Consider the following 18,717-nt stretch of genomic DNA (forward strand, 5'->3'; position numbering starts at 1 on the left):
CACTTATTTGTATCATTATTACTACTAATATGGGGAAAAGAGTTAACATAATAGGCCTAAGAGATAGCTACCCCGAGAAAGGCCTACTTAGGTTGGCCCTTGGCTGGCATCTGGGAACTTGGTCTTTGGGAGGGTCCTACCATTCCCAGAACTAAGAAGAATAGCTCATTGTGCCCAAACTGTTTGGCAAAAACTATATGCTTTATGCCGAACACCTGCTTTCCTTCTGGAATCTGGATTTGGGTGCATGCCAGACAGGGGTACCCATGTGACCAGCCTCCAACAAAAGCCTTGGGCACTGAGTCTCCAGCGAGCTTCCCTGGTAGACCACATTTCACAACTGCCACAATCAGACACTCGAGGAATCATGCGCACCCTTTGTGACTCCACTGAGAAAGGCCGTTTGCAGGCTTGTGCCTGGTTTCCTCCAGATCTGCCCACATGCCTTTCCCGTTGGCTCATCTTGCTTTGCCTCCGCCCACTGCACTGAATCAGAGCTGCGAGCACGGCTGTGTGCCTGTGAGCCACCGCAGCTAGGGGTGGCTGTGGGAATCCCTGACACGACTAGTCTCCCGGCTCTTTGACTTCATCAACTAGTTCCCAGTTTCCATACTGGAGCAGCTACAGACAACAAACCAAACAATGAGTGGCACCCAAGTCCATTTATAAAAAGTTCCTGATTTCTTAGCTAACAATAATTGTAGACTTACAAACTACTTGAAATTTTTTTTTATTCAACATCTGAACATATAGAAATCTCTCTACTTCTTTTTTTCTCACCGTTATTTAAAAGGCCTTTTTCCTGATTAAATACCAGCTCTGCTCTTCCCTGCCCTCCATCTCAGTACCTCATAGTGCCGCCACTGAAATGTCAGGTGGTCTGACGCAGCATCATTATCTCCCTGGCCAGAAAGCAAGATTGCTTAGGAAACCCAGAGTCTTTTGTTCTATGTTAAAATCATGAGTATGATCAAACAATAAAAACGGCCAGGAAGATCTCTTACCAATTCTCTAGAATATGCAGAAATATGAGTTAACTGAGAGCAATCAGAGCAACAAGGACAAGCCAAAGAATGGTCCACAGCAGAAACTGAAACACAGGCGTGCCAGTATCAGACCTGGAAGAAATGGCTTGCCTAAATTTCTTATCATCTAAAACAGAATTTCTTAGCATACTTCAAAAAGCACAATAAACTGCACTTAATAAGATTTTCAATAAAAGCTTATTGCCATCGTGTTGTAGTAGTCCAGGGAACCAGGAGAGGACGGATGTCTGGCTCACATGATTAACTGAGAGTTTTAATGAAGCATTAGTGGCATTTAATTGCCATGCAGCATAGGTACTACCTCAATTAACAGCCTACACAGTTTTTGTTTGTTTGTTTGTTTTTTGTAGAACAGAACTATGAACAACTAAAGCAAATTATCTCCAGGGCTATTTATTTTAATCCCTGAATGGCCCCCATGGTTTTTCTGATCCACTTTTGGAGTCTTACATTTATAACAAAGTATTATTTTTAAAATATGTGTTGATTTTCATGGGTTACCCATGTCACAGCCCATTTGGGACTCACAGCTTCTAGGGCTCAAGAGAAGGAAGCCAGAACATTTATCAGTGGAAAACAGGGAACTGAGTACATTAACCCAAACAAGGAAGAAACACAACAAGCAGGTGCTACAGCGCTTAGCTAGAAGCCAGGCAGAACGCTGTCATGCAGGAATTCAGCCCAGTATTGCCAGAATTTTTTTTTTAAAGAATTGAGATCCTTACCTTAAAATTCCTAACTTTTTTTTTTAACAATTAAATCTTTATATTAAAAAAAATAGGTCAGCTGCTGTCTGTAAACACATGGGATGAGAACATGAAAAGCCACGAAGGAAAGAGAAATGGTGACATTACCTAAACAAACTGCTATATAATATGCATCCTACGGAATTGACTGAAATCATCTTGGACCCTCCCACTACGGCCTTAAAGCCAAGTCAACCAAAGTAATAAATGTCTGACACTGGCTCAAAGTTAAGCCTACACAGTCATTCTCTCTTTCTCTTGAAACATGGCTAGAAATGATGAAGTTGTTGGCCTAATTCTGAATATCTGAAAAATGCTTTTAGTTGAGGTTACTACAACTAGACCTTGAAAAATAGTTCAGAAAAATAGGAACGACAAAATAAAAGTCACGATTAGAAGCAGAAACACTTTAAGTCATCTAATTTGTATTACAAAGATTTTCCCTTTGAAATTCCACACCTAATGGAATACTGAAATAAAAGCTTTTGTAAAACCAGAATTTCTAATTACCAACTTTCTCACTTTTTAATATGGGCATCTATTTATTTTTAACTGAGAGACAAACACATCTGTGACCCTGTTTCAAGCTGAAGGTCATAAGTATGCTAATGAAACACCAGTCCCTCAGAAAAAAGTCCAGGAGGGATCAAAATGCCCAGCTGAAAGGAGATGAATGTTGACACTAAGTGTCAGAGGCTAGGTTTACCCCTGTTGTGACAACCTCCTCATTCTGTCCTTTCTGGTTCTCATGGTGGCTGAGGCTGCTCATTGGCAAGAAAGTGGGTCAGATACTATAAAGTAAGAGGGATTCTACAGTTCTTTTTATTCTGCTTAGGCTACAACAATTAGAGCACTTTAAAGTTTGTATATTTATCATCTTCAAAGTGACTTAACAATTGTGCATATTTTGATAGTATCAGTTCATATTTCTAAGCAGTAACGTAGGTTTCTGAAGCTTTTTTGGTTAGTGAAGTACCACATTTTACCATTTTCACTGTTATATTTCTATTATTTTCTTAGATGTATTCTATTAAATTCAAATTTTAACAAACCATTTCCATAGAGCAAACATTTGTTAATGTGTCCCCTTAAAAATCTATTTTCGATGTTTGAATAACTCATATTTGAAACCCTTTTGGAATTCTGAATTGTTCAGATTTAATAAATGGAATACAGTACCACTTATATGTGCCATTTATTACCTAACACACCCAGCAGATACTGGGACAACCCCACATACTTAAACACATTATTATTTCTGCACACACACAAATGCAAAAAAAATTCATACTACTTGCGTAGGCTAAGTAAAAACAAAAGATAGCTTCACCTTAGGTCAGGCTTTGCAACTAAAAGAGTCTTTGAAGTTTGGGTCTTCAGCATTTGGGGGACTTAGGGAAAGTGGATAAAGGACTCAATCTTAAATTACATGAACCTGCAGAATTCCACAGGTCGCAATGACAAGCCACAGCAGAAATTCACAGAGTTGAGGACCACCTGTGAGGGGCAGTGCCACTCACTCTCTCTGAACTGGGGGAACCAAAACACAGAGAAATCAGTGGGAGTAAAAAAACAAAAACAAAAACAAAAATAAATAAATCAATTTCTGAGGAAGGCACTTAGAAGAAAAAAGTAGAATTAAATCAAATAGAAACAAACATCAAGATCACCCACAATCCAGTGTAAGCAACTAGACAAGAGTACTCAGTCAGCACGGGCAACCCAGCCTCCAGCCGTTCCCGGGGAATGTTGCTAGCCGGGAGAAGCCTGGCTGGATCTGCAGTACCATATGATGCAGTCCCAACATATTAGGAGAAAAAAGGCAGGCCTTAGGTGACTATGCATTCATGCACCTACCTGAGGGGTACAACCAGAAGCTAAATCAACTGAAAAGTCAGGAGGTGGCTGCCAACTTGCCCTCCTTATGCCACATGCTCACTGACCAGGTATAGTGACCTGCTCCCATCAAAGGAACTTTGTAGCAGCTGCTTATCACAAAAAAAAAGTTGAACAGTTCTCCCTTAAATCAACTTCAGTAATGTGTTGGGTACATCAAATCACTAACCAGTTTTAATTAATTTCCACTTACAATGAATAACAAAGAAATACTCATATAAAGTGATGGACATAGTAGACAGTTTATATGTGCTGAAGAATTTGATACTTAATATGGTAATTTATGGGAAAGAGCCATGTACACAATATACTTAATAAATTCCATAAGGATCTAAAACTGATGTAGGAGTTTGTTTTCTGTAACAGATTAATTCAGTAGACTGATATAAAATATATACCCATAAATACCCACAATTAATAGACCTGTGAATAATTTCTATCCATATCCTAAACTTTATCTTTCAAATCCAAATGATACTAAATCATCACCTTAACTTCATTAACCTAAAGCTTATTCCATAAAATTTGGGGGTGGGGATGGGAAGACAGTATTATAAAACAGTATCAACACAGAAGCAGCAAAGGACATTTTGATTGTCTCCTACCTCTGCTCGACCCTCATAGTAGGTTAGCATGGACTCTGTTAACACAAAAAGTCTCTCCTTGTAGTTTAAGGGTGATGTCTTCTTTTTCTGCTGTGACCTTTTAATAAGAATCTCTTCTAGAATAGTGTTCAAATTCATCTCGGTCTTCTGATCACTCCTTCTCCTGCCATTGAAGAGCCCAATATTCTAAAGTAAGAAAATTAACAGTTGAAATAAAATGTGACATTTTAATTTTCCAAGGATGTTGTCATTCCAAATTGCCAAACTAGATTTCACCCTCCCCACAGCGGGAGCTGATGAATGTTACTCCATACACCTGGACTGAAACTTCCCAGGGCACAAACTCATCCCCTTCTCCCGCCCCAATGTCATCCTGTCCCTCCCTATGCTGGCACTTCATAAGAAAATCTCATCAGGGGGTGCCATGATGATGACTCACTCCCCAGTACTCCTCAGCTTTCTGCTTGAAAGCACTCTTTTGCTATCTAATTGCAGGAAAATGAGTATCTCAGATGGAAAAGGATATTTTATCACCTGCATGGCTGCTGTAGGCTGGTACTTAAATTGCCTCAGGATCCTGGTACACAAAATGGACAAGCACACAGATGTGGTAGACTTATGAGCTAGAGGAATTACCATAGCGGTGGAAACAGCTCACTCTCCAGCTGTGATAAGGATGTAATCTTGATCAAACACCCTCATCACCAGAGCCACAAGGATGTTCTCTGATGTCTACACTCACATGCTTTGCAGCTCTCTTCCCTCCAGTTCCTGTGTCAGCCACAAGAGAAAGGGAAATCCACCAGTCACCGCCAGCCTACTCAGGGCAGAGCCATCCGGATAAGGCCCTCAGCCCTATATCTGGAACCCCACATCCAAATTACCCACTCCTAGACTAAGCCTTCTAAAATTCAACAAAATTCAACTATCTGAAAGTTCAAAGAAATGCAGAAAAGGCCTAAAGATTATTTGAGACAAGTTGAATTGACAGTAGCCTTATCTGCCCCTCCCTTCACCACACCTTTATAAAAAGTCATTGCATATCAAACCTGAGAGGCAATGGAAGTCACATGAACAATAAGGGGTACCTGACAGCACAGCCAGAGACTTGACACTGAGCAGGCCACTGAGGAATTCTACCATGTTCACACCCAACCTGAAACCTCAAAGCTCCCTTTCAACTCCACATGACTGATATGTCATCATCCAATCGGGTCCCCCATTTTCTGTGAAGTTACTTTACAACAGCTTAGCCTGTGTCTCAGTTCCTTCATTTATAAAATATGGAGGTAAATACCACAGGTTATCGTGAGATTTAATGAGATGTGGGACAGAACTTACATATTACAACATTATATAATGATTTATTATTGTTATTTTTTAATTCTTTTTCCCAGCTCAGAGCATTACAATCTGGAACATGATAGAAGCTTTCCAAATGACCTTCCTTTACCCAGGCTCTTGCCTCATTTTATTGAAAGATAGACCCTCACTCCCATTGGAGCCACTTGAAAGATACTACTTTCTTCACACCATTTCATTCATTAGCAATCCCCAGGGCCTCCTCAAAGCCTCTCTGCCACCTGCAGGATAGCATCAAGCTACTCAGTTCGACCCTGGAGACAGTCCAGAATCTGGCTGCAGCCTAAATCTGACCTTTACTTCCATTTTTCACTCCCCAAACACTCCACACACAGTCAAAATAGTTGGTGTTCAATCCCTGGCCCAGAGAGTCCCCTCTCATCACCCATAAAAACTCTACTGGCTCAAAACAGCTCTTCCATGAAGCCTGTACTGATGGCTCCAATTAATTAAAAACCTTCCAGTCTCACACCCTGATCTCTGATCACTCATCACAGAGCTCGTCATAGTTTTCCATGTTCTACAGCAGCTGATAGACATATTCTAATTCACCAAGGTCTTTCAGCCCTGAAAAATACAGACCCCAATCTTTACACGCACTTTAGATTCACCTAGGGAAACTTTTTTAGATACAGATGACCAGGATCTACACCCATATATTTTTATTCAGTTCATCTCAGGTGGGGCCCAGGGCATCATGATTTAATGTGTAGGTAGATTTGAGAGCCACTATCTTAAGGGACTGGGCTCTTAACACTAATTGTTTATACCACTCTCAATGTTTATGGCAGCCTCTCAATAAGCAGCTGAATAACGGACCCAATCAACCCATTAACTATCCCAAGCTGACAAGTCTGGGAAAAGCTCTTGATTTTTTTGCATCTAAATTGGTCTTCCTTATTTCAAATTAAAATTTTGGTACTCCCACTTTTTTCCTGAGAAACTGTCAACCCATCACTTCTCTGGAAATCATCTTTTCGTCTTTGTGCAACACACATTTTCAAGGCAAGGTGAATATGACGACTTACAAGAATGGATTATAAAAGAGAAACAATCCATGCCCTGGAAAACAGGACATATGCAAATGTGTAATTCCTAGCCAGGAGGATAAGGGCGCGTGGCTCATCTGCAGTTCTAAAACCACGAGGTCTCAACAGCAGAGCAGGGGAGAGCATTTCATGTTGAATTCATCAGAAAATAAAATCCCCTTGCCTGATTTATAGAAGAGATTAATAGTTTACAGAGAGGCATACCGTCTGAGTTGAAAGGAATGTTAGCCATCATCTATTTCACTTATTATACAAATTAAGAGGCTGAGGTTTAGAAAAGTTTAGTGACTTGCCCAAAGTCACACAAGCCAACACTAGAAGGGAAGTGCCCTGGTTCCAAGTGCAGGCTCCACCACTCCATGCCACATGATTAAAAGTTAGTTGTTATTTTAATAATTCACTGGTTAAAGGGAAATCCTGCCCAAATTAAACTATTAAAATTCACAGAGATACTAAGACAACTTCTCTTTATGTAGACTTCCAGCTAAAGACAGAGGGTTCAATGTTTACATTGGCATTGGTTCTTTCCTGAAATTCCATTAAATCAGTTTTTGTGTTGCTGGTGTTGTCATTAAGTATTAACTCTCAAGCAAACAAAAGACAAGAGAAGAGAGACAAATTTTGGGAAACTTAAAAGCAAATAAGCAAGTGGTAGTTCCCACAAGGAGGAAGCCTGGAAACTTCTAATTCATGCAGCAAAACCTCTAAACAGCTCAGGAAATCAGCAGCTCCTTGTATCTCTGAAAGTGGTGGCCAAGGACTTAGAGCAAAAAAGAATTGTTTGCATGTCTAAGAAACAGACTCTCCAAATCCTCTCTCCCATGCCCTATAGCTAGGTGACTAGCTCTCCCCAACCCTGGGAGAAAACTCGAGGTTTTTTAAAGGCTATAAAACAAAGGGTCTCTATACTGGGAGAAAGCTGCAAACAGTTGAGGCTAGGAGTGCCATACTGCAAAGGGAGGCTTGAGAAAAACTGCACAAGTATATACTCAAAGTTAAGACCACTCAGCTCTCTTTCCCAACCTGACTCTACAATACTGGGTAAGGACTCTATACTCAGAAGACCTAAAGGTACAGACATAGGAGAGCTTCCCAGCAGAAACAGCACAGCCACATCACCCTATGGTAAAATTTACAGTCGGCAAGTTCTACCCACATGCACAAAGCTTCCAATGACTTTTTAAAGCCCTACTCACGAATGACAGAAAGCCAAGGATCACCAGACAACTAAGGAAAGATTCTAATATGAATTCAAGGTCGAATCACAAATGGGAAAAAAGCATCATAGGAAACAGACTGTGAAGACAAAAGAAAAATGCTTTAACAAAACTCAATATAATCAGAATTAAGGGACAATATCGCATGCATGTATGAAACAAGGTCAGGATACATCCAAATAAAGACCAGAAAACCAAAAAAGAGGAGCACTGGGAAAAAAATATGATAGCAGAAATGAAAAACTCAATAGCAGACAGTGAATGTAAAGTTGAGGAAATCTCCCAGGAAATAAAGCAAAAAGCCAAAAAAATTAAAATGAGAGAAAATCTTCTATTCAGCCTTCTAAAAAAAGCAACTTGAAGATGTGCTCTACCAAATGAAGAACCAAACCACAAAAATATGGAATCCAGAAAAACAAGTTTTCCAACACAAAGAAAGGTAAAGAGAATCTCCTAGATGACAGTGAAAGGAAATCCTAAAATGACACTTAGCAGCAGGCCGAGGGAGCAACCAGGCCAAATTAGATCAAGTTGGAAGGTTCTTAGCAAAAATTCTTCCAGGAGATGAACCTGAAGGTATTGGGAGAAGAGTGATAATAAATTAGTAAAACTTTGCCAATTTTTAAAAATAAAATAAATCAATTAATTACAGGGAAAAGAAAAAAGTGTACAGAAAAAGAAAAACAATCACAGTATGCCACAGAGTTCAGCTGTAAATAACATCGAGAACATCACAATAAGGTAAACAATAAATAATAATTTTACTACTAATATAAATATACTGGGGGTGAATGAGTGCAGGCAATGTGCTTGCGTGTGGGTGGGGGGATAAACTGTGAAGGAGCCACACCTCCATAATTCTACTAGGAAGACAATAGATCACACCTAAAAATGACAGAGCAGCAAGTGGCAACATAAGTATGTTACTTAGAGACTGATAGTACTAAAACGTTTTTAAAAAATAAAAGTTACCTCTGAGCATCAGAAAAGTATTGGAAGATGGCAGTGTAAAGGTATATGTTCTATACTCTCCTTCCCAAAAACTCTATTAAAGCAAAAAAACATAAAAACCAGAGGAAGATAATCTCATCTTCCAATAAAAAGACAGCCTTCAACCCCAAACTATATAGTACGAAACACATTATCTGCCAATACTGTATGAAAAGTGGACCAAAATAGAGGGCAAGGAGGAAAGTAATTTCCCTAAAAGTAAACATTGTCCTGACAGGTCAATCTAATGACTCTTTGAGATCAGTGAAACCCAGAGGGATAAGTAGATCATATGAGAATCAGAAGGTATTCCTATAGAATTAGTATTTATACAGAAAAATACTAAAACTTATTATAATTACCAGTATCAAGCTTTTACTGTTTTGCTATGTGTTGGCACTGTTCTAGCACTGTGTATCAAATCATTTAATTTTCTCAACAAACCTTCTCAGATAGGTACTATTGCTATTTTACAAGTCACATAAAAAGAATAAGAGCCAGGTTTTAATACAGGCAATCAAACTACAGAGTCTGAAATATTAACCACTATACTACATGGCCTCCTCAGTGGAAGAGAAGGGGACTAAAGGAAAAAATATAAAAACGCCCACTTTCACCCTCCTAGTTTAGGGAGATTGCTAACAGCAACTAGGTTCAATCTCTAGATTTCAACAGAAATAACTTATTATTTCCAAGGCATCACTAAGAGGCACACCAACCTCTCAATATCAAAAACTGAAGGGAGATGTTCTCTCTGAAGGAAGGTTTGATACTCTAAATTAGAAAATGAAGATGAAACAAAATTTCAGTGTACTCCAGCTTACTCTCCCAGCCATTCTCCACACCAAAAATAGTTAACCCATTCAAAAATAAGAATCAGAAATGAACCAACTCTGGGTTACAAATATCTTATTTAAATAAAACTCAAAATTTAAGCCCCTTTTCTCTGTACCTCATTGGAATTGTACACAGAACAATATTCTCTTTGCCCTAGCTGCTAATTGTTAAAAGTTTGGAAAACTTAACAAACAATTACTAAAATTTGTATGGAACCACAAAAGATAATGAATAGCCAAAACAATCTTAAGAAAGAACAAAGCTGGAGGCATCACATGCCTGATTTCAAACTATAGTACAAAGCTGTAGTAATAAAAACAGTATGGTACTGGCGCAAAAAAAAAAAACAAAAACCAGACACATCAATCAATGGAACACTATAGAGAGCCCAGAAATAAATCCATGGATTTAAACAAAAGAGACCAGAATATATAAGGGGAGATATAGTCTCTCCAATAATGATGTTGAGAAAACTGGGCGGTCATGTGAAAAAGAATCAAATTGACCTTTAGCTTACACCATATGCAAAAAATAACTTGAAATGCATTAAAGACTCAAACATAAGATCGAAAACCATAAAACTCATAGAAGAAAAGATAGACAGTAGCTCCTTGACATAGGTTTTGGCAATTATTTTTTGGATATGTCACCAAAATCAAAGGCAACAAAAACAAAAGTAAACAATTGAGACTATATCAAACTGAAAAGCTTCTGCGCAGTAAAGGAAACCACATGCAACCCACTAAATGGGAGAAAATACTTGCAAATCATACACATGATGGGAAAAATATCCAAAATATATAAAGAATTCACAAAACTCAATAGCAAAAAAAAAAAAAACAATTGAAATATAGGCAGAATATCTGAATAGACATTTTTCAAAGACATAAAATGGCCAAGAGGTACATGAAAAGTTGCTCAATATAACAATCATCAGGGAAATACAAATCAAAACCATAACAACATATCACCTCACACCATTAGAATAGTTATTAAAAGACTAGAAATAACAAATATTGCTGAGGATGTGAAGAAAAGAAAATCCTTGATTTAATGGGAATGTAAATTGGTGCAGCTGCTATGGAAAATAGCATGGAGGTTCTTTAAAAAATTAAAAAATAGAACTACCATTTGATCCAGCAATTTCACTTCTGAGTAGTCAAAGAAAGAAAACACTAACTCAAAAAGATATATACACCCCCATGTTCACTACAGCATTATTTACAATAGCCTAGATATGGAAACAATTCAGGTGTTCATTGATAGATGAATGGATAAAAAAATGGTAGTATACATATACAATAAGATGCTATTCAGCCATAGAAAAGAATGAAATCTTGCCATTTACAACAACACAGATGGACCTCGAGGGCATTATGCTGAGTGAAATAAGTCAAACAGAGAAAGACAAATAGAATATAATATTGCTTATATGGTTGAATCTAAAAAACATTACATGGAATCTAAAAATAAGTAAGTAAGTAGGTAAATAAATAAATAAATTAGTTCATAGATACAGTGAACAGATTGGTGGTTGCCAGACATTGGAGCTGGGGGAGGGGGTACAAAATGGGTACAGGGAGTCAAAAAGTACAAATTTCTAGTTATAAAATAAGTTAGTCCTGGGGATGTCATTCACACCTTGATGACTATAGTTAATAATACTGTATTACATATTTGGAAGTTACTAAGAAAACAGATATTAAAAGTTTTCACCACAAGAAAAAAATTGTAGCCATATATGGTATCGTATGTTAACTAGACATTGTGGTGATCACTTCCCAGTATATACAGATATCAAATCATGTTGGACTCCTGAAACTAATACAATGTTGTATGTCAATTATACCTTAATTTAAAAAATATTAAAAATAAATTTTAAAAAAACAGTTTGGAACACTTAACATGCTATTCTAGAACAGCAATATTCTTAAGTAGGTAATGGACACTGTCACTGTTTCATCTAAGAGATACCCAAACTACCAAGAGGTTATTTTCTCTGTTGCAAATCTGAGTACAAGGCTAAGCGTTCTCAATTTCATGGTCTGGCAACTTTAGCCAAAAGATCTTAGAACCTTTTCATCTTAAAATGTGTGGCTTTACTAGATGTGGCTTTTCATCTTAAAAGGTTCTGCCTGGAAAAAAAGTTTGTTGTTTTTTAAATAAGTAGCTACCAGCGCTATAGTCCATCCTAGTTTATACAACCTTCCAAAGTATTTTTAATCAAAGCAACAGAAGTAGTAACCAGGAAAGTTAGTCAAACAGATGAAAACAAAAGTGATTTTAAGTTATTAAATGACAGAATGGTAAGAGGTGTAGTAAATAAGAAAGAAATAGCCTAGTTAGCAGGGAGGAGAAAGGAGGAACTCCTTATAGGAAGGAGCACAAAGTGATTTTAAGTTGTTGGAATTCTCAATAGGTTGAGTGATACAAAACTGCCGATATCCAGAAATATTTTCTCTACAAAATCAACAATATTATATAATTCAATCTAATATTTGGTAGTGCTCAAAAATTCATACAATTTAGTTAAGACCCTTGGTTTCAGAACTTCTACATCAGAACACATTGCCTATTACACATTTCATCATAGGTTTATGACAAATTTTAATGTTTCTAATTTTAAGAACTCTAGCATGAATAAACATCAGACTGGCATTTGTCTGAGAAATCAAATGCTGTGTGCCAACAGTATCAGCAGATTATATTTCAGTTCAAAAGTGCCTAAAATGAGTAACTATTATATAAGAACAAATCTGACCACATTCTCTTCAGCAATGAATACTCTCAGCTTAAGCCCCATATTCCTTTTGTAAGAGGGTAATTAAGCAGCAGAAATACAAGCAAAAGAAAAAAAAATAGCTAGGACAGCTTCAAACGGAATAAAAGACACAGCCTAGGCTCCCGATTTAACATCAGGAATTGGAGCTACTTCAGGTTTCGGCAGCATTTTAGCTCTCAAAAGAAACACTAGCACTCTGTCTCCCTTATCTATTAAACAAAGGCACTCTGTGATAACTTGTATTTTCTTAAAGTTTTTATTTCTTCTTTCAGCCAGTTGGTATGGAGTGTAAGCTACCAAGCTTTGAATACTTGTCTGCTGACCTACTGAAGTTGGACTTTGAGGAATCCAACCATCAAGATATCTAGGAAAACCCTTATTTAATACAACAGCATCTAGAGAGAAAACAGAATATCCAGGGGTCAAAGACAAAAGTTACAGAGACAAGCTGCCCTATCTCATCCCTCCTGGGGACATACCCTCCCCGCCAGCCCACTGCCATAGGGTGGGTGATAAAGGCGTGGCACTGGGGCCAAGTGAGCCCAGAAGTACGAAGGACAATTGTTTCCAATAAGGAGTCACTTCTTATGGATAAGCAAAGTGGTCTTGAGATGGAATCTACTCCTGGTGAAGATGCTATGAAGACTGTTGAAATGACAACAAAGAATCATAATATTACATGAACATAGTTGATAAAGTAGCATCAGGATCTGAGAGGACTGACTTGAATTTTGAAAGAAGTTCTACCGAGGGTAAAATACTATCAAGTAGTATCTCATCCCACAGAGAAAGCTGTCATGAGAGGAAAAGTCAGTCAACACAGCAAACATCATTGCTGTCTTACTTTACAAAACTGTTGCAGCCTCTTCAACTTTCAGCAACCACCACCCTGATCAGTCAGCAGCCTTCAGCATGGAGGCAAGACCTTCCACCAGCAAAACGATTACAATTCACTGAAAGCTCAGATGATGGTTAGCATTTTTGAGCAATAAACTATTTTTTAATTACGGTATGTATATTGTTTTTTTTTTTAGAAATAATGTTATTGCACACTTAATAGACTAAATACAGTATAAACATAACCTTTGTATGCACTGGAAAATCAAAAAATTCATTTGACTCACTTTATTACAAGATTCACTTTATTGCAGTGGTCTGGAATCAAACTCACAATATCTCCAAGATATGCCTGTAAATTGATAGTGTATTTTCTTGTTTGCTCTACCCATCACTGTCATTATCTGGCCCATTTATTATATGTAATGCTGCTGTTTTTAAAAATAGATACAAATTCATTAACACTCCCCCTATTTAGAGTCAAAGTCCATGTCTCCTCCCCTTGAATCTGAGTGGGCTTTTGACTCCTTTAGTTAGTATGGTACAGCAGAAGGGATACTATGTGATCTCTGAGGCTAGGCCAGAAAAGGACAAGTCACTCCTGCCTGATACTTTTGACTTCTCACTCTATGGACAGTCCCTCTTGGAACCCAGCCAGTATAGTGACAGAAGCTCCCACCCAGTGGAGTAAAGCCACATACAAGTGTACTAGTACAGAATTCCTGCTGGGTCAGCCTTCAAATAATCCTAGCCCAGGAGCCAGACATGTGAGCTGGAGAATTCTCAGGTGATTTTCAGCTCCAAGTTGCCTGAGATACTCCTAGCTATCAAGTTTTCCCAGATAAGAGCAAAGATATTGTGGAATAGACACAAGACATTCCCACTGCACCCAGCCTAATTCTTAACCTACAGAATCCATGAGTGTAATAAAATAGTGTTGTTGTGTGTCTGTAAGTCTGATGGTTTGTTACAGAGCAATGGATAACTGGCACATATAATAGACTATATCTTTCGTGGCCACCCATTCTCATTTCATTCATCTCTAATCCCGGTCAACCTTCTTCCTTCCCTCAAATGCTTTCTCTTCTTCACTCACTCATCTTTCCATCATTCTCAGTTCATGAGTCAATTTGTCCATAGAATAGTTGCAGATATTCATGTAATCATTCATTCTGATGTTTACTGCACAGCCATGAGGAACTATGCATAAGGCATTGAAGTGGTTACAAAGATGAAGAAGACATGCTCTTTGCTCTAGGGAGGCATGGGAAAGGGTGACTTAAAGAGCTACAGTACAGTTTATTAAGTGCTATAAAAGTAGTATTGGCAAAGTGTTTTCAAACACTAATAGCCCGTAGAAATCACTACTATGTGATTATTAAAGAGGAAAAAACTGCCCTTCTTCAAAGTATTATGGACCACTTCAATGAGAAAATGACACATGAACAAAATTTTAACAGATGGCTAGAGATACATCAACACATGAATAAAAGTAGATGTTAATGTTCTGGTCCTTAAAAGCACTTCTACATATTATGCATATGAAAATTCTTTCTTAAAGGTTGTTTGATGTTAATGAGAATCATTAACAGGAAACAGAAGTTAAAAATGTCATGTGGTCACTCATTTTCAAAAGTTTTACAGTGGCTCTCCACTATGAGTTTTGATTTTGCATACTTTGTTAGCATAGAAAAGGAGAAGTTAAACAGAAGAGCAATAGTCTTAATTATAGAGGAATGACTCTTGATTACACATACACCTCATTTTACAGACCAGATGCATCCCAAGTATATGGCTGAAATTAAATGTTAAATGGAGTAATTTTTCTATTTGGATTCAATTGTAGGATCAAAAACATATTCCCATGGGGAAAAGTGTTTACTCAGTACAAGCCTTTGGAAAGAAAGAAACTGATATTGGAACCCAAGCAATTCTGGGTGTTAGTAAATCTAGTATTTGACAGACTTTCACTTCACCATCATCCTACTATCTTCTCCAAAAGAAACAAATGTTTCTTACTCATAAAAATCCTCCAACCTTACAAAGATTTTTCAAGCTAGATCCTTCTCCTTTTAGGGTGATATCCAAGCACTAAATCTCATATCATGCTTTGCCAACACATGATCACATATTTCAGTGAGCCTGAAAATTCCATTATTTGGGAAATCATATTCTATAAAATGAGTTGATGCCTAATTTTTTCCAGTGCTGTGTAAAGTTTTGAACATCAAATTTACTTAAATAAGCAACACTGATATTTGGAGAGCCACACAATAAATTAGTTTATATATGTGTGTATAACATACGTTTACATACAATTTCCATTCTGTTCCATGCAATTTCTCAAAAGCATATTTTCAAGTACTTTTTTCCCCCTCTGAATACTCTGGTTTACACTAATCAAACAGAAGAAAATATATTTGGCATGATCTAGCAACCAGTACACTGCCTGAAACAACAAGTACTCAACAAGTATTGTATGACTTAGTGATTTCACTTTATTTAAGCCTCCATAGTATACACTTCAGAAACCAACCTCAAAAGGTAACAGAAGTATCTATCCAGACCCTTCAACATTTTTAATTTCTCAATTTACTGTCACTGGACAGTCTTAAAGGAAAAAATCTCCTATTTCAAAAGTATATTCATCTGCGTTTTAAATCAGCAGGGGCCCAGAATCATAAATTAAAAAAACAACTAATAGGATCCTTTATTCCTCTGAGATGCTTCTGAGGATTCATTCTGTCCTATGCAAGAGGTTCTTTCTTCTGAAGGGGCTGGCGGCTCAGAGCTCACTCATCTCTGATGTGTGAACTGGCAGTGTCTCCACCAAGCTCATCTGCTCTCATCCCTTCGATGTGACAGGTCTTTGTCCACCTTTACTCCAGATCCCCTGCTAATAGATGAAAGTAAGCCCTTACCTCACGATACCAGTGAAGGAAAACTCACAGACTCTGAGGGCCCTGTAATAACATCTGTAAGACTGATGTCCTCAAGCTGGTATCTCTAATGTAGCCTTCAGCCCTAAGATTCTATGTCGCTTTATGTTCTAGAAATCCACTTATTCCCCATATTACTACTAACTTAAACACAGAAAATTCAACCATCTAGAAGACAGCCTGTACCTTCTGATACATTACACTATCAAATTTTTCACTTTGTCTCCTGATAGAGCTGAAGAAGACATAAACAATCATTATCCTAGGGATTTCTTTCTCTTTGTCAGCCTGTTATCTTATTTCACCAGTTACTTACCCGGGAACTTCTGGGTGAGCAGTATGATTTAATGGAAAGAATCTGAACTTTGGAGTCTGACTGACCTGGTTCTACATCTTAGCTTTGCCGTTTGTTAACTGGAAAACTTTATGCAAGTTACTTATCTCCTTTGAGACTATTCCTTATCTGTAAAATGAGGATCTTGATACCAACCTTAAAGAAGTATCACGAGGCATAAACCAGGAAATGGACATGAGGCTTCTAACATGTAGCACACGAAAGTAACTGGTCTGTTGGCTGCCACCACATCTTTGTTCTGAACACATTTACACAATCAACAATTGTTAACTGAGAATCTGCTAAGTGCCATACATGTTATCAGAGACTCTGGGACACAAAATAAAGTATTATGACACAGCGAGGAAGGTACCCAAAGCCTAGGAGAAAAGCCAGATAGACAGAAGCTAACAATTTCATTACCATGTGCTAAGTGCCAAATCAGAGATGGATACCAGCTTCAACTCTGCCTGAAGGTGGGATGTGGAAAGATAATCCGCAAAGATGATAGCTGAGCTGGGCCAAAAGGCTATGTTAGTTGTTGCTTTTAGAACATAATGGGGCTAGGGCACATCTGAACCAAGGCCTCAGCTTCACAGAATGCAAGGTGAGTGGAAAGGAAAACAAACAGTAGAAACAGCTTTTCTAACTCAAATATATCCTCTTTCAATAATCCTTCCCCTCCCCACTCCTTCCAAACATACACACGTACTCCCAAAGGAGTGAATGTTATTTCCACTATTAAGAGGAAATCAAAACCCAAAATGATTCATTTCCACTCCTGGGTTTATTTGGTCATTCATTTTCTGAGTAACAATGGTTATTTAAAATTTACTTGTTTCAGGCACTGAGTCAGGGATACAATGGTGCAATGGAAAACACAAGCCCTGCCTTCATTGAGCTTACACTCCATGAGGCTTTTGATCTGATGCCTTAAAGCGCGTTCGCCTGAAACGGCTTCCTGTCAACTATCACACAGAGGACAGGGATACACTGAATCCAGGACATTTGATTACAGAAAATAAGGGCTGGGCATTCTGATAATTACAGATAATTGGTCCCAAATCCCTCAATTAAGAGATAAAAGTTAAAGTCCAAGAAACCCTTTGTTCATTAATACTATTATCAATATCTTAATTTCAAAAAATTAACGACTTATCATAGCTATTTTTGGAGAGTTATAGGTTAAAATTATGTTGTTTTCTTCCAAGTGTCACTCAAAGGGTAAGGTTTTGAACAACACAATCACACAGTCCTTTAACTTTTAAAATTGCACCCCACTCACTGTTTGATTTCATCATCTGAGTTAACACATGTAAAACATTCAGAAGAGTACCTGGCATATAAATGTCATGTAAGTGCCGGCTATCAGTCTCATCATTTTAATTTAATTTTCATACTGTTACTATTAATGACTAAGAAATTTAAAAGTACAGTAGTAGTATATCTACTTGGAAGATGAATAAATAAAAGCAAAGAGCATGTAACCAAAATAATAATAATAGTATCTTCAAGACTAGAAATCTAGTATCCTTACTACCAGACTTCTAGACTAAGTATGGCTACATTAAAGTGCTGAAGAGCTACATAGAAAACATGTACCTTTACTGATGTATAATTTGTTCTTTGTATATATTCAGAGAGAAATTTAGACACTGTATAGTAAAAATACATAACAAAACTTAACTAAGGAAGTGCAAGACTTGTGCTCTGAAAACTATAAAACGTTGAAATTAATTAAGAAATAAATGGAAACACAAATTGAAAGACTTAATATTGCTAAAATGGCAATACTTCCAAATGGCTCTACAGATTCAATGCAGTCCCTGTCAACATTCCAGCTGCCATTTTTTCTTTGCAGACATGGACAGGCTGATCTTTAAACTCACACAGTAATGCTGAATAGCCAAACCAATCTCAAAAGAAAAAGAATAAAGTTGGAGGACTCAAACTCCCAATTTCAAAACTTACTATAATATTACAGCAATCCAAATATATGTGATAACTATGTAAGGATAGAAGTATAGATCAGCAATACAGAATTGAGAGTCCAGCAATAAACCCATACCTCTATGGG

General features: G+C 37.6%; 1 protein-coding gene across 3 annotated transcripts in view; it reads right to left on the minus strand.

Moving 5' to 3' along the window:
- TEC (tec protein tyrosine kinase) overlaps window positions 1–18,717 on the minus strand; it is a 139,970-nt gene that overhangs the window by 90,411 nt on the left and 30,842 nt on the right. The window contains exons 1-2 of one of the 3 annotated variants that reach the window (XM_057502196.1): window positions 4,930–5,052; window positions 4,294–4,479 (exon numbers count right to left, since the gene is read on the minus strand). In XM_057502196.1, the coding sequence (XP_057358179.1) occupies window positions 4,294–4,479; window positions 4,930–4,932 (189 nt within the window). In that variant the 5' untranslated portion in view covers window positions 4,933–5,052. Of the gene's footprint in view, window positions 1–4,293; window positions 4,480–4,827; window positions 4,902–4,929; window positions 5,053–18,717 lie in introns of those variants that run through there. The other 2 variants (XM_036892578.2, XM_057502197.1) reach the window with 2 other exon arrangements.

This window comes from Manis pentadactyla, chromosome 5 (genome assembly GCF_030020395.1).
Source record: "Manis pentadactyla isolate mManPen7 chromosome 5, mManPen7.hap1, whole genome shotgun sequence".
Lineage (NCBI taxonomy): Eukaryota > Metazoa > Chordata > Mammalia > Pholidota > Manidae > Manis > Manis pentadactyla.